This window comes from Stegodyphus dumicola, chromosome X2 (genome assembly GCF_044657685.1).
Source record: "Stegodyphus dumicola isolate Sdum_Otavi_A_Nest chromosome X2, ASM4465768v1".
In the NCBI taxonomy this organism is placed as follows: domain Eukaryota; kingdom Metazoa; phylum Arthropoda; class Arachnida; order Araneae; family Eresidae; genus Stegodyphus; species Stegodyphus dumicola.
The window spans coordinates 103748415-103771626 of NC_140781.1; the positions used below are offsets into that span (position 1 = coordinate 103748415).

The 23212-nt window shown below is 35.2% G+C and overlaps 1 protein-coding gene across 3 annotated transcripts in view; it reads left to right on the forward strand.

Moving 5' to 3' along the window:
• The window catches only part of LOC118184684 (synaptotagmin-1-like), a 201710-nt gene that overhangs the window by 166030 nt on the left and 12468 nt on the right, over positions 1-23212 (forward strand). For all 3 annotated transcript variants that reach the window (XM_085809483.1, XM_035354393.2, XM_035354394.2), the window contains 4 exons: positions 8877-9100; positions 17064-17192; positions 20235-20591; positions 21954-22068. In XM_085809483.1, coding sequence (XP_085665609.1) covers positions 8877-9100; positions 17064-17192; positions 20235-20591; positions 21954-22068 — 825 coding nt within the window. The remainder of the gene's footprint in view (positions 1-8876; positions 9101-17063; positions 17193-20234; positions 20592-21953; positions 22069-23212) is intronic.

Below are 23212 nucleotides of genomic sequence, written 5' to 3' on the forward strand. Positions count from 1 at the left end.
GGTTCAATCGAACCATCCTTAATAACCTCTCATTAGTGGTTTCCAGAAACCAACAGGACTGGGACAAGAAATTACCACTCTTTTTACTGGCTTACCGCAGTGCTGTCCACGAGACTACCGGCTATTCTCCATCACAGATGCTCTTCGGTCGTGATCTTCGTCTGCCTTGTGATCTACTGTTTGGCGGCCCTCCGGATGCTCCTTCTTCGTCTGAGGAATATATTCAAGATCTCCAGGCCCGGTTTGAAGTGATGCACAACTCTGCACGAGAGCGAGTTAACTTGGCGACGGAGAAGATGAAGACCCGATACGACACAAGAGCTACTGAACATCAATTCCACGAAGGAGACAAGGTGTGGTTGCGGAATCCGACTCGACGGAAAGGACTTTGTCCGAAATTACAGTCACTTTGGGATGGCCCGTACACAGTCCTAAACAAGCTGAATGACGTCGTGGTTCGGATTCGTAAGTCTTCGAACTCTAAACCTAAAGTCGTTCATTACGACAGGTTAGCTCATTACTATGGCCATAGTACGTAATGTAAATAATTGTAAATAGTATAAGACCATGGTCCTTTTTGTTTTTAAATGTGTATTTGATTTGATTTGCATTTAGTATTTGATTTGCATTTAGTATTTGATTTGTATTTGATAGCATTTGATTTGTTTTATTTATTGCATTTATTGTTCATGTTGTTTATTATTGTGATGTAATGCTTATTAATGCATTTATGCCACATTTGTAAGTTTAGCTTCCTGTCCAGGGATTGTACTGCCCGGGACGTGCAGTCCTTGGGAACGGGGCAGTGTTACGAATTTGGCAATTAAAAAGCTAATGTTAGTTCAACTATAAATTAAATTGTTTTATTTCTCGCGCAGTGCAGCGCGTGACGAATATTAAAAGAAAGCTAAGCCGGAAAATTGAAAGTACAAGAGCGCGTGCATTAAATAAATAAATATCTCTTTTTGATTTCGAGAAAGTACTAGAAAATTCTAGCGCGTGATTTTAAAATCTTATAAAAGGAGGAAAACATCTCAGTTTGTGGTAGTTGCTTAGTTTGTTGTTTAGAGAACTGCTCTTGTTGATTGTAGCGAATTCGCGGATTAGCTTTCTTTAGCTGTTTTGAATTACGTTCTATTGGACATTTGAGTAGTTAAAAGATTACTACTGTGAGATATTGTAATACTGCATGATAATTTGCGAAAATTTAAGCATTATTGTTGTGATAATAATAAATTTTTGTTCATTTTTCATCGGACTTGTGCATTCCTTTCGTAACGAACCCGTACGCACGCAACAATATATTGTTTATTTTCTTACATGTTTCTCTTTTGCCTGTTTAGTTTTAATTTTAACTTAATTTACGTTTACATTATTTATTAGCAGCATTATGTGCCGGAAATGTTTTTAAGTCCTTATTACATATATTTTCTCCAATTTAAGTATTATATATATATGGTGGCTTGAAGGAGACATCCAAATTGCCATTGACACTGATCAACTATCTCACCAGAAAGTTAAATTACAAAAATTGTGAAACTCAATGAAGAAATTTTGTTTTCAAAATTCAATTCTTTCTGCCACTAGCAATTTTTCTGTAAAAATATTATCTATTAGTGTTATTTGCTATTGCGAGACAAAAATAGTGAAACAGCTTTTCCCAAAATTACTTCGTTTATAAAACGTAACTTATTCGGCAAAAGTGTTGGAATATAAACCGTAAAACGATTATTAATTATTCTAATATTCCCCTGTTTGGCAGAAATGAAAATTGATCAGATTTATAATAAACAACCGAATAATAAAATTGGGCATTAAGGAACGAAGTTCGCTTACGCACACCGGCTTCTGTTTTGATAAATTCAGTCCTTTCATGAAGACACAATGGTAACTATCAACTTAATTGCTTGTCCTTAAATGGGAATCAAAACTATAAGTTTATCACAGTTAAGCATAATACTAAGAACCAATTACTAAGAACTTAAATCCGCTAAATACGGGTAGTTCGCCACGGCTTCTATTACCAGCTGCTGAATGAGCTCGCAATATACTCTGAATTAGGTTTTCGTGGTTTATTTACGCGTTACGAAAATACGAACAACTTTCTTTCAAAAATTCTTCCACAAAGGCCATCATTCCGAACACAGATGTCCCACCCGTGGCGAGTGGTTACAAATACTGAATACTTGGGTTCGAGTCCGGGCGAATCGGTCCAAGCTGACTGAATGGTTAGCTTTCGTGTTTTTCCCCATGTGTAACGTGGATAACAGCCAGTCTCTATCAAAATGTCCTGAATGAAGGCATCCTCTTCTTAAGCAGATAATCCTCGGGTTCTTTGCCATATTCAAATAACCAACCGAAGATAGATAATCTTGGAGTACTTTATCTTAATCGAATAACGTAATCCAATGCTTTCTCTCATGAACGCCTTTTTTCATTGCAATAAATTAAAATCATCTTTAGGTTACTTTTGTCTTAGTCAAAAACCAGACTTACAGAACAGATCTAATATTGTTTATAAAATACTTTCATATAAAGAATGAAGTGCGAGTGGGGAAAAACTTAATTTTGTGAAAGGCAATATATTACACCATACTTATTTGAATATTTTCAGCAAGAAACAAATATAATAACGTGAAATGTTTCATTCAATTAAAAGCTTACGGTAGGAAATAGTAAATTTAAGAAGTGGAAGGACAAGAGCTTTTATCAATATACAAACACTAGAGTAGTTGGATTAAAATAATTTATTAAAATAATTTATTAAAGCAAATTTATCTCCCTTAGCTTCGTCTCAATTTTTAACAAAAAATTCCCTTCGGAAGGGAGTTTGTATCTTTCTTATCACATCACCAGACACTCCAAAGTATTCCCAGATCAACATATATTAAGTGACGGCTACCTACAAATGCAACACAGTTATAAGGAATTATTGCATTCCACCGTGCATGTTGTCGTTGTGTAAGTGATCAGGACTTCCAGCTAGCTGTTAGAAGATCCATGGTTCGAATTCCGAAAAGCGTAAAGTAGATTTTTCACATTCCTGCTCCGAAAAAAACTAATAATCTCTGCACAATCACAAACGTCCATGCCTTGCCCGATCCGGAACCATTGTCAGATGCAAGCAACCTCCATCGATTGCCAAACAGTCTGGATCAGCTAAATAACTGACTTTAAATAAACATACAAATAGAAATAAAAGTATGGTCATAACTTTAATGATTTCAATTACTAGCTTAGTTGAATGAGGCAAAAGGAACAGACAACGTGAATCTTTTGAATTTGGCCAATTATTAAAGCAAAAAGCATTAATTTTCCAAATCCTCTGTTTACAGAATTGTTTTGAGCGCGAGTTTTATTTGAGAATTTGTTAAGCTCGAAAGAGACAGACGGAATGAAAAGTTTTAACATGAATTAACAAGCAGTAAAACAAATCTTAATAAAGTAATATATGTGAACTTAATTCTGGTACAAAAAGACAACAGAGAAAAAAAAAATATTATTAAATATTTCAGCAGTTCTTTCATACCTAAGTAAACTTTTTTATGTATGCTAGAGCTGCAGAAACATTTAACGCATTATTCTGCGGATAAGTCATACGTCTTCAAATCATTCCTAATGAAATTCAGTCACAATATAGTTATTCTAATATTAGGATGTTATCATTAAACTCTCTCCCTTTTTAGTAATCGCGCTGGGAATTGTGATGAACATTAGTTATGACGAGGAGGAAATCATGATGGATTGAGAAAGAAATTGAGGTGGAAGTTGTGAGAAGCTCTAGTTATGATGTCCTATGTTATCAAGGTCTTAAATAAAAACACAAAAAGCAAACGTGAGACTGAGTTTGGAACAAATATCAGAATACTAATTGGAAGAGAAACTCGCCAAAGTAGAATTTAGATCAATAAAAACTTTAGACTGGCGTAGATTTCGCACAAGAATACTATTGATTTCGAGAGCAATCAAGCATGACTTCCTCTTATTTTAGCTCCTGAAAAAACGAGACCTATGTCTGATCGCCCTTGGAAATCGATAGAATTTCATTCAAATCCATGCCAATCTAAAGGTTGCTTTTTGCTTAACTTTAAATTTCAGCACAGCCAATATTTTGACAGGCAATGAAAAATAAAATCACCTAAATTAAGGAAATAATCGAAAGGGGTAAAATTAACTTGAGGCATACTGAACTTTTTGTTTTTAATTATTGAATAACAAGATGTTTTTACAAACTGAAAAATAAAGTTAGTACCCAAAACGAGTAAATTATTGAATCGAAAAGCTCGTTCATGGTTCGAAATTTACTCTGTCTTTGTGTTTTTACCCCATACGCAGTAAACTCTCTGCCATTTAAAGGTTGAAGTAGGTCTTTGTTCGACAGCGCAATCTTCGTTCATCTCGCATATAAATAAGTCTTCGCAATGTATGATACTGCTTTACATTTCTCTTTAAAACTTGGTCGGCAATTGTATGAAAGCCGGCATTTTATGAAATACCTAGGCATTTTATAGAATGCCGAAAACTGGCCGGTAATGTATTGTTACGAAATGTTCAGCCGCAGTATGATGGCTTCCCAGCAAAGCAGTTTTAGGGTTGCCATAAAATGGCAAAGGACGACGGGGTTGCCATATTTGGTGAGAAATCACCCACTTGGCGATATTTGGCGACAGAATTGCCGATATGCCATGGACGGATGGAGAAGCTTCTGGAACGAATTCTTACCGGTTTAGCCCAGAGTGTTCTCGAACACAAGCCGAAAGCTATATAAACCCTTCTGGTCCGCAGTCAGGATGTGCCTCGTCTAGAGTGCGAGACAGTTAGTATCGAGTAAGTGTGCCTCGTCTAGAGAGCTTATAGTCAGTGATTGAGCGAGTGTCTCGAAGTCTAGTGCCGAGTTGGTCGTCGAGTGCATCGAAGCGTCTCTTAGTCTATAGCGGTTAGTGCATCGTCGAGAGAGTGTGTTAAGCTCCAGGAACGACTGAACCGAAGAGTCGGGAGCTTTGCTCTGTGTGTTGTCGAGTGCATCGCGAGTTGCAGCGTGGAGAGTACATGGAGTTCGGAGAACGACCAAGCAGAGTCGGGAGCTGTACTCTGGTGCTTTGCAGGAAGCTGTCTCCACCGTTATTGCCTGACAGGGTAAAAGCTGTGTCGCTGATTGTTCCAACGTGTTTATAGTAGATCTTCGACGACTGTAAAAAGTGTTATTGGAGCTCTCCTGATTAACATTGGCTAAATAAAGTGTGTTTCGATACTTCATCAAGTGTCGTCGTTATCAAGTGTTCACTCCAAATCTACGAACCCCGTACGAACGTGAAGGAAGAAAATAACGTAACAACTGGTGTCAGGAAAAAAAACGTAACATAATTCATAATAAATCCTAATCGTAATGCATAATTCATAATAAATCACTTTCATTGAAGGTATCAGCATCGCTATTGTAATATGAATCGGTATGTGAAGAATCTCCGTCATTCCATAAAATGTCATTTTCGCTTCCGTCCAAAGCCGTGGACACCCGTCATTTCGTAATGCACGAAAACATAAGAAAAAAGGTCATTTTCTATCATTGGGAAAATTTCATGCTTTTGTCTTCTGAATGCTCGCCTATTTACATTTGTTTCTTGTAGCGATTGTTTGAATTTTTTCCAGTCTCTTATTAATTTTTCATTCACATTCCATTCTCTTCAACATATTCACTAATCTTCAGTTGAATCCCACCGTAGAACTATTATTTTTTCTAAGCTCTTCCAAAGTAAATCCCCCCCCCCAAAAAAATACCCATAACACACCACCACGAAATTCACCGCAAAACAAAATATCGGCAAGAATTTTCTGAACTTTAGATATGCGCAGGCCAGTAAATTTAGAGTACGTGCATGATTTCTTTAACGAAGAACAAGTTGAACGCTTTAAAATGAGAGGGGATAAGAAATGGTTCTTCAGGGAGATATTGAGTGACCATTGAGAATATCAATCGGAGTGACAAAACAGATGAATCCATTATGAGAACTAGTTCTGAGAGGAGTACAGCTGATAATTTTCTACTTTTAGATGAAGATCAAATACGTGACTGCGACTTTTACGCGGGGAAAATATTTTGACAATTTGTCCGCTTCAAAACGGGGGGGGTACGACTATTACGCTAGTAAACACGGTAGTTGGCCCGTCCCTTCATAGGAGGCAACGATTACCCACCTATTAAGTGCTTCCATAATAAAGAGACCACCGCTTCCTGCCTTATAAGTGGCTTAATGCCTATAAAACGGCTAGAGTTCACCATTGAAGAAATAAATAGTCAAGAATATTATGATATTAGGGTTTTTTTTTCCATTTCTTATTACTATTTAATGTATATAACTAAAAACGTATAACTTTAAAAAATTATATACATCATTTTATACATTTTAGCCATAGAATGGGAAGTAAAATAGTAAAGGGAAAAAGAATTACTGCATCTGAAGTCAGGAAAATTATTCCTTTTCTCAACAGCGTAGCGACGATATACATGACAGCATCTTTTTTAGAAATGTCATCTATCTTATGGTGTAAGATTACATACCATTCTCTTAAGTTTATATTTTATTAAGAAATTTGATATCATTATTACTTAAAATTACGGGGCTGCTAATGAGGTATTTCAATGCTACGTTTTAATACCGTCCTCTTGTCCGTCCGTCATTATTAGCAGCCGTAGCATGACTTTAAAAAAAAAGGGAACATTTTGAATAGAGGCGCCAAAATTTTAAACACTTCGGACACATTTTATTTGGAATGTTATTTTTCGATCTATCCTGTGATGCAAAGTTCCTGTGATTATTAGTTTGTTAAAGAAGAATTTGTGGGGAAAATCCAATACTTACTTTTAAAAAAATCCTGTTGCATCAAAACTTAGAAAATCCGCTTTGGAATCTTGATTTACCATCGCAAAGACTTTTGCGTGCAAAATTTCAAGAAAATCAGCTACTTAAAAAGAGATCAAAAATTAATTTTAATCTTTAATACTACTGAAGAAAATAACAAAAGCGAAACAATCTTATACAAAACCTGTAATAACAATAAAATGTTTTCATACAATATTGACTGAAAGCCAAGTTAAGTTATCAGGACTTGTATTCCTCTTGACTTGCTTTGGAAACATGAACTATCCTGACTCGGAACAGGGAGCTTACTCAAGCTATGTTCAATAAATTGTGAAGTAGACAATACACACAGGAAGGGTATACGAAACCCTTTATTTTTCTATCTTTACAGGTATTTCCGGAACTTCGGAATACAGAGACCAACCACTTGTGGTCTGAACGTAAGAATATAAAACTACTAACTAAAACTCTAACTAAAAGTAACTTTGAATTAGTATACAAGTGCCTAGCATTAAGATTGGCCTTTATTTAACAAAGGTCCGTATGTAGTACGCCGAGCTGCTAAAACTACAATACGTTTGAAATTATCAAGAGGACTAAACCTCTGGCCTTGAAGGCAACCAGTAACCGAGTGAAAACTCGTAAAACGACAATGGCAAGCGGCCTGCTTCCAATAACTCCTTCCTCTCTCTTGCTTAGCAAAAAGCCACAACTTAAGTACTTGGCGTTAGCAAGACAAATTTGCATAAATAAGTTAAAGCTTTTAATTCTGGCCGGAAGTAGAAAATAAGAAGTGATAGTAAAGATTTAAAATAAAATAAACGCTAGTAAAACTTAGGATTCTTACAAAGTTTCCCAAAATACCTAGCAGTAGTGCTTCTATCAGATTTTGTTGCATAGAAAAAGAGAAAAGGGAAGTTTACTCCGAAATAATACATTTTTAATAACTGAGAAAATAAAGGGCGAAATCAATATTAAGTATATGCATAAAAAGAAAGCAAAGTAGGGATGAATTCAAGCCAAAAAATGCTGTTTAGTTAGATAAATGAATTTGTAAACGGAATTCCACTTTTAATATTTGCAATTAAGCATCAAAACTTAGCATTGCGCTTATTATCAAATGGTTGCGTGCCATCGATTTCTTCAATAAAAACAGAAAATAAATTGAAGCTACTATATTTTAATTTTAAGCGACTAAGTATTAAAAATAAAATATTTCATGTCATATATTTAATTGATCACTATTAGTGATCAATTAAAATGCCGGATTACATAATATGATTCTTAGATTCTCCTCAACATTCATAATTTGCTCCCACGTACACGCAAATGCTGAATCCTAAAAACATCACTGACCTTAATGAACCTAATTTACCAATGGCTGAGCAGTAAAGTCGCTGAGCATCGGTAGTTTGGGCTGGGCTCGACACCAGGTGTACTGGTAGCTGCATGGACGTTTTCGTATTTTTCCCACATATGTAGGATGGATACGAGCCAGTTTTCCTTATAAAGCCCTCCATTAAGGCATTTCTTCCATTAGGTAAACAGTCCTCGTGCGCTTTGCCATAATCAAATAATCCCAAATATTATGAACTTCATAATGACAACATCTTAAAACTTTAGTAATGTGCAGGGGAAAAAAAATCTTCTGTATATTTTTGCTATATAGTCTTACTGAAACAATATTATAAGTGGAATTTTTATGTATGTAACTGAATAAAAAAATCAATTTATGCACGAACTCTTGAATTGAATCATGTTAAATGAACAAAAACTTTGTGTTTGGCGTAGATTTTTAAGAACCTTCGTTTGCTCTGATGAAGACGAATTTGTACCTTTTCGCCCTCGAAATCGACAGAGTTTCCTTAAATCTACACCAAATAGAAGGTTTTCCTTTCACTTAATTTCAAGTTTAACTTTGGGGTATTTCTCTTCTCTCTTGATGAATCATGTTATTTTGTCCCAAAAAATGGACTTTAGATAATGCACTTCTCTTAGATTTCTTTTCTATTTTAGAAAAACGGAAGATGCAATATGGAAATATTGAAGGTCTGGAAGAAGGTACATACATCAAACTGACAGGAACACCTCAGTATACGGTGGAATGTGGACCGCCTGTTCGAACAAACAGTAAAAACAGCTCTTTCCATGGAGGTGGTAAGAATGGTCGTAAAAGAGAAGACTCTACTTACAGCAGCATGTCTTCCAGCAGTCAAGGCAATGCGACTGTTTCGAATTACGTAAGTAATTACGAACTGCAGTAATCACGCAGCATTTTCACGTAATTCTCTCTAAGGCTGTTCTCTAAAAAATATGAATTTTAAATTGTTTTTACAGTAGGTGCCGCTTAATATAACATTTGTTCACAGCTATTTTGACAACATTAAACGGTGGAAAAAAAATATCCTACCAAATACAAATGAAATGTAACTAATTAAATATGAATATAACTAGAAACATATAAATAAGTACTTTTACAGCATTTAAATTAGGAAAAAGCAAAAGTTTGTTAATAAATTATTCTTAATGTTTTTAAAGCAAAAGTTCATTTATGAATTGTTCATAACGTTTCTGAAAACTATTTGCACGATATTGATGTTTTTCCCTAATCTTAATACTCGGATGATATCCCTCATTGGAAGAGAACATGCTGAAGTAAAATTTAATTTTAATTTAAGCAAAACAGCAACCTTAGTTTGCATAGATGTTTCCACGGAATCTCTTTTACTCCTGATCAAGGGTGACCTGTGTCTGATTGATCCGAATATCGGTAGAGTTTGTCAAAAACCTACGCCAAACTAAAGCTTATTTTTTGGCCAATTGTAAATGGTTGTGGGAAACGTAAACCAACTTGTTTCGAGACTTAAGCTTGTAAGACTTTCATTGTGTAAATCTCAGTTACTGTAGAAAGTGACGAGTCTTAAGAACTAAATAGCGAATAATCGCTAAAGTTCGGGTGACAAGAAACGACAAGATAGAAGTGTAACTAACCCTTTATTATTCCAATAAGATTTAACAAAACTCCGCCTGGGAGTGTACAAACAAAGCCCTCACTTGGGCTTGAACTTAAGAGACTAAGAATTAAACTAAAACTAAGATTAAATAAAGCATTATAGCCGAAGCTATCAAGATTCAAATCGATTTGGCCCCTTAACATATTTGACTACGAAGCTTAGCAAGGGCCTGAGTACGGCCGAGCGTAATAACAGCTTTGAGAGAGAGAGTGGCCAAAATGGCAGACGCGCGTAAATCAGAAATTGTGATTCTCTCTGACTCTGTAAGTAACTTCGTGCTTTAAATACCGCTCCTCGTCATTAAATATTCAACAAGATTCCAAAACTACGTTCTGGCCGGAAGTAGTAAGTTGAAGTTAAGAATTTGACAGGAAAGGAACTTTAACTTAAAATTTAACTGTTAATAAAATTAACATAATCCTTACAAACTTTTACTTCGCAATACTTCTCTATCACTTGGCAATTTTTGTATATATTTTGACTTTATTTGGCGACTTATATTCAATTTTAAAAAATTACTCTATACTATTTTGATAATGTTAACCGCATTATTGATTACAGTAAGCAATATATTTTCTATGCTTTGATATTCACACATCATGCTTCACACATATAATTAAACAAATACATAATATTAGAAGTAAAATAGAGTAATTTTTACTTGGATTTTATTAATCTAACACTAAACAGAAATAACTGCAGATACCAATTATACATATAGGATAGGTTAGGATTAATAAAGAGGAAAGTAATGGCATTTCATCGGTTTTTAATAATGAAAGAAGAAACATGATGATGGTATATACAGAGTTGAAAGGAAGTAAGATGAAAAATGAGGTTCACTTCATCTTAAAAATAAAATAGCACAACGTCATTGAAGAAACAGGGAGTCAAAGTGGAAAATTCTAAATACAGTAAGTTACATGTGGCAATTAAATAAGTGATTGAAAATTCTGTTATGATTTTTTGATTTGTATGTTCAAAGTTAAATGTTAAGTGGGAAAGCCGGAAAAGATGCATAGACGAGCACGATTTTGTCTATCACCATCTACTCCAAAACCTAAATGATGTAAAAGCTTGATATGCTGGGTACTGGCGGTTTTTAATGAACTGCGATGTTGGGATAATCGTTTAGAGTGGCCATTATTTGTGTGTTTCGTTTTTACCAAATATCAAATTCACAAAATATGTATGTTTCGATTTCATCAAATATTATTTGTCTGTTTTGAGAAATTATCACACCAAAATATATTAGTAATTTTTTCTTATTCTTCACAATAATCTTAATTCTTCTTAGTATATTACACAATAACTATGATGTTAAAACACTTAAAAATCATAGAAGAAATTGTGAACATACGATTCAAACAGATGTAAAATATAACTTCAAACATATTGTTGCGGATTTTGTAATTAGTTAGCTATTTTAGTTGAATTGTAATTAAAATTGTTTCATTTCCCCGTGCAATGCAACGCGCCACGAGTTTTAAGAGAAAGCTACGCCAAAAAGTAAAGAAGTGCCAGATAAAGAACCCAGTTTAAAGCGCTTCAGATTTCTACAGTGAGCGGCGGCAGTAATGGACTTTTCATAATGGGACGTATAAATGGAGTTCCTAGCAATATGACCATCAACAAAGGAGCCATCATTCGAAAGTTCGTCCGACTCGACGGAAAGGACTCTGTTCGAAACTAGTCGCCTTGGGATGGTCTATACAGAGTCCTAAACAGGCTGAACGACGTCGTAGTTCGGATCCGTAAGTCATCCAAATCTAAGCCTAAAGTCGTTCATTGCGGCAGGCTAGCTCTTTACTATGGCCATAGTACGCATTGTGTATAATGTAAAATACGTAGTATAAGACCATAATACTTTTTGTTTCCAAATTTTTATTTGGTTTGTATTAAGCTACTTATTGCATTTATCATTTATGTTGTTTGCTATTGTAATGTAATGTGTATTATTAAATTCATGCTTTTGTTGTAAGTTTGTATTCCTGTATAGAGATTGTACTGTCCGGAACGTGCAGTCTTTGGGAAGAGGGCAGTGTTACGGATTTTGTAATTAGTTAACTATTTTTAGTATATTTGTAATTAAAATTGTTTTCGTTCCCCGTCCAATGTTGCACGCGAAGAGTCTTAAGAGAAAGCTACGCCGAAAAAGTAAAAATACAAGAGCATGCGCATTTAAAATTTAATAAATAGATATCTCGTAATTGTACTCTTTTGCTTTCCAGAAACCTCGAGAAAATACCAGAATGTTCTTGTGCATGATTAAAAAGCTTTTAAAAGCCGGAGCAAAATATCTCAGTTCAGTTGTTTACTAAGTTTTTGTTGTTGATTGTAGCGAATTAGCGGTGAGATCGAATTAGCTTTCTCTATGTTTTGAATTGAGTTCTATTTAACGTTTTAGTAGTTTAAAATATAACTACTGTTAGATATTGCGATACTCTACGAATATCTCGGAGGAAATTTCAGCAATTTGTTTTACTTCTTGGGATAACAATAAATTTTATTAACTTTCTATCGACTTGTGCATTCAGTCCATTAGGAACCCGTACGCACGCAATAATATTTTCAAACATATAAGAATATGTTAAAAATAAAAAATAGAATTTCTCTTTAAGCTATCAAAATTAATAACTTCAAATGCGTTTAAACTTCAAATAATATTTTACAGTCCTTGCAAAATATATGCACTACAAGAAATAAGGAAATACATGCATCAAATTCGAAAACGAAAGTGTTAATTCTTCAAAGTATTTTTTTTTTTATACATCAACAATTCTTTAAACACTCTTCAATTAATTTCTATCAAAATCAAGTATCTTTAGTTTATTCAATTAAACTTTATCAATACTGTTCACTTAATTATTACCAAAACCAAATGCCGTCATGTTATGCAGTTATACTTCATCAAATATGCATAAAAACATCATGAAGAGCATTAGTTCAGTTATTCATTACTTCATCACAAGTATTATTTTATCATAAAGCAGATAAAAGCAATGTTTTCTTGAAATTATTCAAACAGTGTACTTACTGCTTGGATACATAACAGCAGTGGCAAGTCATCACGCCATTCGATGAGGAACATCAAAACAAAAATTTGTGTTTAGTGGAAATGAAAGGCGTCTAGGAGTATTTAGGAAAGTTTAAAGAAGTCTAAAGAGTTCGAGGGGCCAAGCCCTCATGTAGGATGAAGTTAGGATTAATAACGAGGAAGTTAGTGGCATTTTATCGGTTTTATAATGAAAGAAGAAGCATGATGATGGTATATACAGAGTGAAAGGAAATAAGATAAAAAATTAGGTAAGATGTTCAGTTCATCTTAAAAATAAAACAGCACCACGTCATTGAAAAAACAGTCACAGTCCCTTTTGTTTAATCACATCGAAATGCATCGTCGAGCTGCATCCGTCGCGACGTCCTAACCTCATCTGCTGATATCCTCTTCATTTCCTCACTCAACTTGGAAAAGTACTGCTGATGTGGTTGCCAGATGTAGGAAAAGAGGCGGATGACTATATACATATAAATTTAAAGTTTCAGACAATTGAGTTTACATAAACTTCACAGAGAGCCGCCAAGACGTATGCTTATCTTTTCACGTCAACTCTGTTAAGTTCTCACTTCAGCATATCTCTAACTTAAAGAAAACTACATTCGAGTGCAAAATTAAGATATTCTTCAAATTATGTCTATTTTTACGAAAAGCACTGAACCAGAAGTACTAATTATGCAAATATTCAGAGTCAAATATGTAAGCGTACATGTGCGTGTCTGCGGAGCTATGTTTGTGAAGGGGACATAAGCGCACGAGGGGTTTTCGGCGATTTGTGTGTTTCTATCCTTTCATGACATTCGCTATGTTTGTCGCAAGATTTGGTGTAAATTTTATGAAGTATCAGGTAAAATGAGTATTCACAAGCATATGGATGACTGAAGGAGATTGAGATTTGTCGGTAGATTGGAGGCAGGCCAGTCACTATTTCAGGTGGCTACAGAGCTAAATATAGGTCTGTACCACCATGTAATGTACAGCTATATATAGCTCACTGTCGTCTGCAATTTGTTAAAACGGTATCAAGGTGGATTCATATCGGGGAAACCTGGAAAAGGTCGCCTAAGATCCATAACGACGATTGAGGATCGTTTTTTGGCACTTTCATCTCGGTGACACAGGACTCTACAGCTTCACAGCTCTCACGTGAGCTGTATACTGCCACTGGGTTAGACCAGACTCCAATGAAGCACCGTACGTTTTACTTATGAGTCAAGATTCAGCCTGGACAAAGATTCTCGGCGTACTTGTACCTGGAGAGAGCCTGGAAAACGATACCATCACTCTCCTATTAGGAAAAAGAATCGTTAAGTTGGTGGGGGTATAACGGTTTGGAAAAGCATTGCGCTCGGCGGCTGCACACCCTTGAATGTGTTTCACAAAGCTCCTTGACTGCTGTGAAATATAGAGAGGAGATCTTAGAGCCCTACGTTCGACTTTTCAGGGGCGCAGTTTGTCCTGGGTTCTGTTAATGGACGATAACGCTTGTCCACATAGATGGTTGACGATTAGGTGGTCAGCTAGTCGACACAGGGGGTCAGCTAATCGATGATTACCTGGAAAGTGAGGATTTTCGCCGCATGGATTGGCCAGCCAACTCTTCTGACCTTAATCATATACAGCATGTCTGGAACGCTATTAGAAGTAAAATTTATCTCGCTATTCTCGTCAAAGAAGCATTTCGGAGTTGGCAACTAACTTGCTGCAAGAGTGGGATCGAACTGCGATAGGGACTCCTCAGCTGCCTTCTGTCTGATACACCGTCACGCTGTGCGACCTGCCTGGCTGTGAGAGGGTATTATATCACATATTGGAATTATTTTCAGTTTGATAGCGCAACATGAATTTTGGCCATCCCTGGACTGATAATCATGCTTATACTGATAATCATGTGTACAAAAATCAAATGACTTTTCAATGGTACATCTCTTTCTATGCTATAAACGTATATTCATACAAATTTCATTAAAATGTGTCCATTGCTTTTTTAGAAATTCCATGTATAATGCACAAATTTTCTTAATTTTGGACACAAGTATACTTAACCATACTTGTCTTGCCTTTGGGTAATTACCATATTTAATAGATACTTAACATTTAGCTTTAACATAAAATACAGGAAAAGTGCAAAATCACAACTAAATGTTTTTTAAATCCTAAACGGCTTATAACAAATTTAAAGCAGATTAAAATGCTATATACTGAAAAGAATTATACTAATATATTTATTCATCCTAGCCTTGAAAAAGACACTAAAATAGCCTGGCACGCAGATGACATCGCGATCTGGCACTCCGGCAGGGATATTCATGAATCTCAAGCAGTGCCTTAGAAATCCTTAAATGGGATCGTCAGGTGGCTGCATAGCTTAAAACTCAATGCTGAAAAGACTATAGTGTGTCTTTTCAACAGATGAGAAGCATCGAGATTTAATGAACCCAAAAATAGACATTGAAGGCATAAAGACATCATGCCCATAAACAGGGAATCACCTTAGATGCAGAATTGAGATTCACTCAGGATGTCAAAATCCGTGCTGACAGAGTTTCGAAGAGACCGAGAATCATTAAAAGACTTTGAGGAATAAAGTGGGGAACTTTCCCCGGGACACTTAAAATAACATACACCTCACTAATTAGTCGAATCCTGGAGTATACTTCTTTCATTTGGGCTCATGCTTCCAGAGCTGCCTTGGTAAAATTAGAAAGTGTCCAGGCAAAGGCCGCAAAATCATTACCGGTGCAGTGTCTTCCACCAATAATTTAAAAGTAATACAGGAATATGGCCTCGAAACTGGCAAGGCAAGAAGCTGTGTACGAGAACACATCGCAAAGAAAACCTTTGAAAATTGTAATGTCAGCACTAGACTGAAAAGGTTATCTTCTATGCAATTTCACAAAGATACTAGAGCAGTTTTCGGCCTCGATCACAATAAATTTTCCATCTTTTAAGACCCAAAATTTCCTTCCAGTCTTCCTATTAAACTCTAAAATAGTACTCAGCCTACTAGAGCCCTGCAGTAAAAAGGAATTCATTGATTTCATTAAAACAAAAGGGATCAGGACCGTTGAGAAGTATCCAAAAGAGGACTTTATGCATGCTTATGCAGTTGGTTCATTAGATGAGACAATCAGTAATGGAGATTCTGGAGTCCCAGGTGATGCTACTTATCAGCACAAAACTAGCGCTGGATCTATAGTCTCTAATTTCACTTCCTAGCTTCTGGCATAGCGGGAGCACGTGACATGACTAGATCCCTTCCCATGTTCGAGCATGAAAAAGGAAACGTTTTCTTCTGTGACTCAAAGGTAGCTCTTCAGGCAATCTCGGATGGAAGCTCCCAGATCACCAATGAGATCCACTTTCGCCTAAATGAGCTTCAAAAGTTAAATAACGTCTGCATTCTCCAATGGCTGCCAGTTCATGTCAACATCACAGGAAACGAGAACGCAGATAAACTGGCATAAGAGGCTCGAAATCTCAGCAATAATGATAATGTAAACGTCACCCTTTCGGACGCAAATGCTATGGCTAAATACAGATTGAAGGAACTTTCAATTCCAATAGCACCAGCTCCATAATATCAATGGAGATCAACTTATAACTAAAAGACTTAGAACTGGCCATCACAGAGGATTGAAAACTGACAAAGAAGGTAGGAAAACCTACAGAAACTGTGATACCTCCCCGATACAGACCTGACAACTGCATATATTTTTAATTGTCTGGCCATCCTTGTTGAATTGCTAAAAACTGGGGGTCTTGTTTAAGAGACCAAACTTCTACGATCAAAACATTTTGCAGATTGTCAGGGTTGCCATCTTTGCGCATTGGCACTATTTGAATAGGCTTTATCATAGACACGACAACAACAATAAAAGTGATTTCGAATATCTACTACTATTATATTGGTCTTACTTTCCTTTTATTATAAGAAGGACAGAAGTAAATTTCGTCCACTAGAAAGAAATATTCATATAGGTAAAATAAATAGAACATTCATGGTAAGTAATATCACTGGTTAGAAATCTCTAATTCCATTTCTTTTCCATTGTAGGACACGTCACTTCAAGGCAACTTAATTTTTGTGATTGAACTGAAAGATATTTCTGTTTTTATCTCTCCCTGCAGAGTGAACCTTCAATTGATGCTCCTATCAGTGATAATGAACAAGATGTCAATTATGGACAAGTCACATTCAGTGTCTGGTGCCGCATGCCTGATGGTGCTAATCTCGGGGAATTAATTGTAGTCTTGAAGGTATAGTACCTGTAAATGTTTGTCCTTCAAGTATTATACACTTCTAATTTACATCAAAAGCCGCTAGATTTTTAAAAGGTGTTATTAAATTGAAACCATTGCGCATGCTCTGTGGTTTCATGAATTAATCTTAAGTATTCTTTATGTATCTGCACTTTTGAAATAATTTCCTCCTAAATAAACCAGACGTATAAAACACCCCAAAATGTTAAGAAAATATAATTTTAAACTAAATACATACACTGGCGAATAAATTAGAAACCCAAGATCAATATTTTATTGGACCCCCTATTGCACGGATAACTGCTCTGATTCGTTTAGATATCGAGTCTACATGTTTCCGCAGTGCATTTACGTCCAGAGAATACCATGCATTGGCTATGCAACTTTTAAAATCTTGTAAATTAGATGGAAGAGCAAAGTACTGTCGAATGCGCCTTTTCATCATATCCCACACATTTTCTATGGGGTTAAGATCCGGGCTATACGGTGGCCAGGAAAAGTGTTGGAAGTCAGACTGATAGACAGCGAACCAATTTTGAACACTTCTGGCACGATGTGTAGGTGTATTATCGTCCATGAAGTATTCGTCGCTATCAGGGTGAAAATACAACATTGCAGGATGCACTTGATCTGCCAGCATATCTAGATATCTCGTGTCTCTTTGTTTACCCTCGAGAAACACCAGGGCACTACTTCCATGCCAGCAGAACATGCCCCATATCATGATACTCCCACCAGACCTTTGCACAGTGCAAGTAAGGCAAGATGGATTCATGTCTTAATGGGGTTCTTGCCAAATTCGACGTCTTCTACTAGTGCAAAATAAGATGTAGCGTTATTCATCTGACTACATTGCCCGTTTTCAATCCTCAGATGTCCAGTGTCTTCTTTCCCGACACCACTGCAAACGAATTCTTACGCATCGGGTATAGAGTAGTTTTTCTCATAGACACCCGATTATGCATTCCTATCCTCTGCAATTCTCTGCTCATGGTTCGAGCTGAAATCTGTTGAGAAGAGCCTTAGTTGACGATCTGTGTCAGTTGAAGCACAGTAGAGTCTCTGTTCTGCCGTACAATTCGTCGGAAACGACACCGATTACTCTATTGGAAAACTCTGCTTGAACCGCAGTTACGTCATCTAGAAAATAGCTGTAGGTTCTAATTCCAACTATTGAAAAATTTTGATATGGCTGCTTTTGAGAACCCAGTGAGATTTGCTGTCTTCGAAATCGAGACTCCCGCTAAACGGCTACCAACAATAAGCCCTTTTTCAAATGGTGAAATATCTGGCGTTTTTCCCATTTTATTTCATTCATCGTGAAAAACACTCTTACGCCTTACTTATACTAGGGATCTAACCAAGTGTCATTCCTAGCACGCATTCAAATGAAAATCTCAAAGGTTTTTAATTAATTGGCCAGTGTGTGTAATATGTAAGTTATTTTATTGAGGAAGACAGCTAGGAATAAACCTAGTCTTCTTTCTCAAAAACGCACGCTTCTGCAACCTTGTATCTTGGATTTTCTTCGTGCAATTAACTGGCTTATCAATTGAGGCTCTACAACCTTCTCATAATATTTGGAACAAAATGTAAATTTTATACAAGGTATGATGTGCCCTTATCATCAAACTTAAGTGTGCAATAAGTATGTTGTAAGTTCTGTTACAATGAAGTTTCTAAGAGTTAATGCATGTAAATTGCAATTCATTGAACTTTAATACCGTAAATTATTTTGAAAAATTTTACTTCATTAGAACATTGTAATTAAAACTAATTACTTAAACATACAGCAGTCATTCGGAAATCTATTTTATGGCTTTGTAGGCAACAAGGTAGGACCTCAGATCAGTGGTTCTCAATCTGTTTTCCCAATGCACTCCTTTCATCACTCTTTTCTTTCCAAAACTCGAAATATATATATATATATATATATATATATATATGTATATAAACTTATCTAAATTACAGATTTATAATTTTATATTAGATAAAATAAAAATTAAAATAAAACATTATTCTATCCCAGGGAGAAAATGACAAAAGGAATTTAAAGTGTTACTAGGCAAAGCGAGTGGGAATGTTTGTTGTTTTACATTAATCTATATGATTATTAAAGCTGAAAAACATTTTTCTTGCAAATTTGATACCAAAAAGGAAAGGAGAAAAGCAATCAAAGTGTCAAATAGTAAAATAGGAGAAACAAATAAAAACTACTAATTAGCTTGTGCTTAATGTTTCAAACAGAACTTTTCAAGGGGTAATTATTCAAAACATTAAACCTGGATAATTAATGACTGCCGAATACACGTTCCGTTCTTCCTACACTTTGAGATCCATATCGCTACTAACTAATTGTTCAAAAATGTTAAACAGTATTTCTAGATATCTCAAAATGACAAGAAACTACCCCGACGTATCTTTGGCTCTCGATTAGTAATATTCAAATATTTAAAAAGTAATACAAAAAAATTTTAATTGAAAAGAAAAATTATATAAGAACGCTCGTAAAAAACTAAAAACCTTAAAACACTGTACACAAAATATTCAAAAACGTCATTCAAATTAATAATTTATGAAAAAACGTGTGAATTAGTCTCATAAGTATTATAATTTAGTAAATGAAAATGACTTATAAGTAACTTCAAATTCTCAACTTGTTATTAACGGAAGAATTTTTACATAAAGGTATTTAAAATAAAATTAAACGACTTTAAAATTGCAAAAAGGAAAAATTGACTCACGTCTGCGACTTGCTTCTGCAAAGTCTGCGACTATATACATTTATTTAGATTTAGATTATTTGTTAACGCATTTTATAAATTAAACAATATAAAATATAGGAAATGTTGATAAATATTAAAACTTGAATAAAAGTAGGTTTTTATATTCATAAATTGAAATTAAACATTTAAATAAAAGTCTAACTAGGGGGGAATTTCGTCGGTTTGGAGCCTCACAGATGAATAATTTTATTCAGTTCTTTTACTTCAAACACGCAAAGTCTGAATAGGTTTTTGACCTTTCTTTCTCTTTTAGGAAGCTCAGGATCTACCCCCAAGATCTTACGGAGGAACATGTGATCCGTATCTTATACTTCAATTATTTCGAGATAAAGGTAGAAAAAGATGGTCAAAATCCAGCTCTTCAATGCTTTACGAATTTCGAACCACTTCGAAGAAAAAGACGCAACACCCAATTTTTAAGGAAACGTTTATTATGGAAGTGAGCAAATCAGACCTTAGAGAAGATTCCTTGAAGATCTCTGTATTTGATGATGAAAAGTACGCCAATGATTCTGAACTTGGAGAAGTGACCATTCCTCTTCGAGAGCTACCTTTCAGTCGAAATGGTGAAGAAAATATTACTACACTGAATTTCTTGGAACCAAGAAAGGTAAATTACTTCAGTTTACAAAATGAGAAAAAGATTCTGAACTCAGCAATAATGATATAACATAAATTGTCTACGAAAACAGTAACTTTGACTTTTTTCTGTCCATTTCACGAATACTTAGCAATTATTCTTTCTCGCGTACTTATATAAATTAGCTTACAGATTAAAAACCAAATAATTGCACCTCACTTAGCATATAATTCCTTACACGAGTTCATTCCAGGTTCCTAGAAAATAATATATTACATTAGTTTTCACTTTCAAGAAATTAGTGGCGAAATTATGTTTCTCTTGGGAAAAAAGTTGTGAAAATATTATTGATGAAGAATGATTTAAATGCGATTCCTATGAAATCAGTACATCTTCTTGCGCTCAATATGCATTCGAATCATGCATATGGAAAATTTAATATAATAAATTAAATTATCCTTTACAGAATTTTTAAGTGTTTTAGACAGAATATTTTGTTACATTTAGGACTAAAGACATATAATATATTTTTAGACAGATTATTTTCTATATATTTCAGGTCATGAAAGATCTTTAATTTTACTCAGAATCATTTTCAACTTTCATAATTCTTTGTTCAATATAAAAATGTAAAGTTATGCATAGAGTAACTTCCAAGGGGATTTTCAGAAATGTCTCATTAAAAGATAGTGAATACTGAATATATATCATTCTTTCTTATTCTGATTCTCAGAGCTAAAATCAGACTGAAATCCTCTGCCGTTCGAAGTTTTACCTATTCAGCTGTAATGCTAATATTCACAGAAATAGGTAAGGCATGTTAATTAGAAATCTACTAGTTTATAAGGCAATAATAATATATCACGTAGGTTTCACGTCCACCGTAAATCATCAGATTACCTTTACTCCCACTACCTGCCAGATTTGAGAAAATTGCTGGAACTGCACCATAGTGGTTTATTTATTTTTATTAGCAAAATAATATAACCTCAATGAACATAAAACATTCATTAAATGCAACTGGGAAGAAAAAGAAAATAGGAATTCCACTGAATGCATTAATTGTTCCTTCAGATTTCATCAGAATAAAAGTGAATCTCAAGCACGCGCTTTTAGAAATGACTTCACAGAAATCCTCTGTTAAAGCTCTTAAACCATATTTTGTTAGTTTATTATAGATCGGAAGTTGAACTAAAACTATTTACGGACCCTATTACGTTCTTCTGCCTGATGTTGTACATTCCCATTCACATCAAAATGAAATAACAATTAGCTTTCCAGATTTCCTCAACATTCAAATATCTGTACATACGTCATTACAAATAGACCTATCAGCATTATATTGAGATAAATAATTAGAATTTTAAGCTTCCTTTTTTAACATTTTAATAGGAAAACGGAGATATTCTTTTTGGACTAAGCTACTTACCGACTGCTGAAAGACTGACTTTCAATTTGGTAAAAGCACACAACTTAAGAATAACAGCTGATAATATCGAAACATTCGGTAAGTAATTATACTGTTCTACATACCAAAAATGATCGGTGTCAAGTATTTGTGTTGCCTTGCATGATTAGAATTTTAAGTAGTGTTAACACGCCATACCATTAATGTGAAAGCGCTCAAAAAATCACGATAAGTTCCTTTTCTGATAGAAACCGATGTGCAGCTTTGAGAGTAAGTTAAACTTAATTTACTGTTCCAGAAAAAATTTCAAAATAGTGGTAGTTCCTCAAGAAATCTGCCATTGAAGGCAGCTAAAAGCAAATAACTTTCCGTGCTTGTCCATAACTGGTTGCCTGACGGTGGTTCCAGTCCTAAAAAATATAGTCAAAGTAATTGATCTTGGTAGATGTCGGCTAAAGTGTATAATTATAACCATTCCGTTAAAGACACTTTTAAGCTAAAAAAAATTCTTTTCATTTAAAATGTCCTGAAATGTAAACTATCAACTCAATCAGTATTGTCAACTGACAAGGGGAAAAAATATCACCTAGGAAAGGATCATATTACAAATAGAAGTAAAAATCCATATCAGCTGAATGGGGACACTAGGTTATAACTTTGCAAAATATAAGAAAGTGGGACAGTAAAGTGTAATGAAAATGTCTGGGATTTCAATGTTTGAGTATCCCTGAAAGTATTGAACCAAAGGTACTAATTATGCCGCCGAAGAATCAGGCAAATAATCACAGTCGAATACGTAAGCGTACACGTGCACGTCTGCGGAGCTGTGATTGTCCACGGGATATAAGCGCACGAGGTTTTCGGAGATTCGTATGCTCCATGACATTCCCCGTATTTCTCGCAAGAGCTGGGTAAATTTTATAAAGTACCAAGTAAAATGACTAGGCACAAACATACTGATGATGGAATTAGATGAAGAACTGCCGTTAGACTGGAGCCGCGTAAAGCACAAGTGCAGGATGCTACAGAGCTCAATGCAACGTCCAGTGTCGTCTGCAATTTGTGGAAACTGTTTCAGGACACAAGATCCATATCGAGAAGACCTGAACAAAATCAACCCAGATCCACAATGACGAATGAAGATCTCATCATATGTTGCCTTGGGCACTTCAGCGCGGTGACACAGGACTGCTGCAGCTTCACAGCTTTCTCCTGATCTGTGTGCTGCCACTGGAACCCGAGA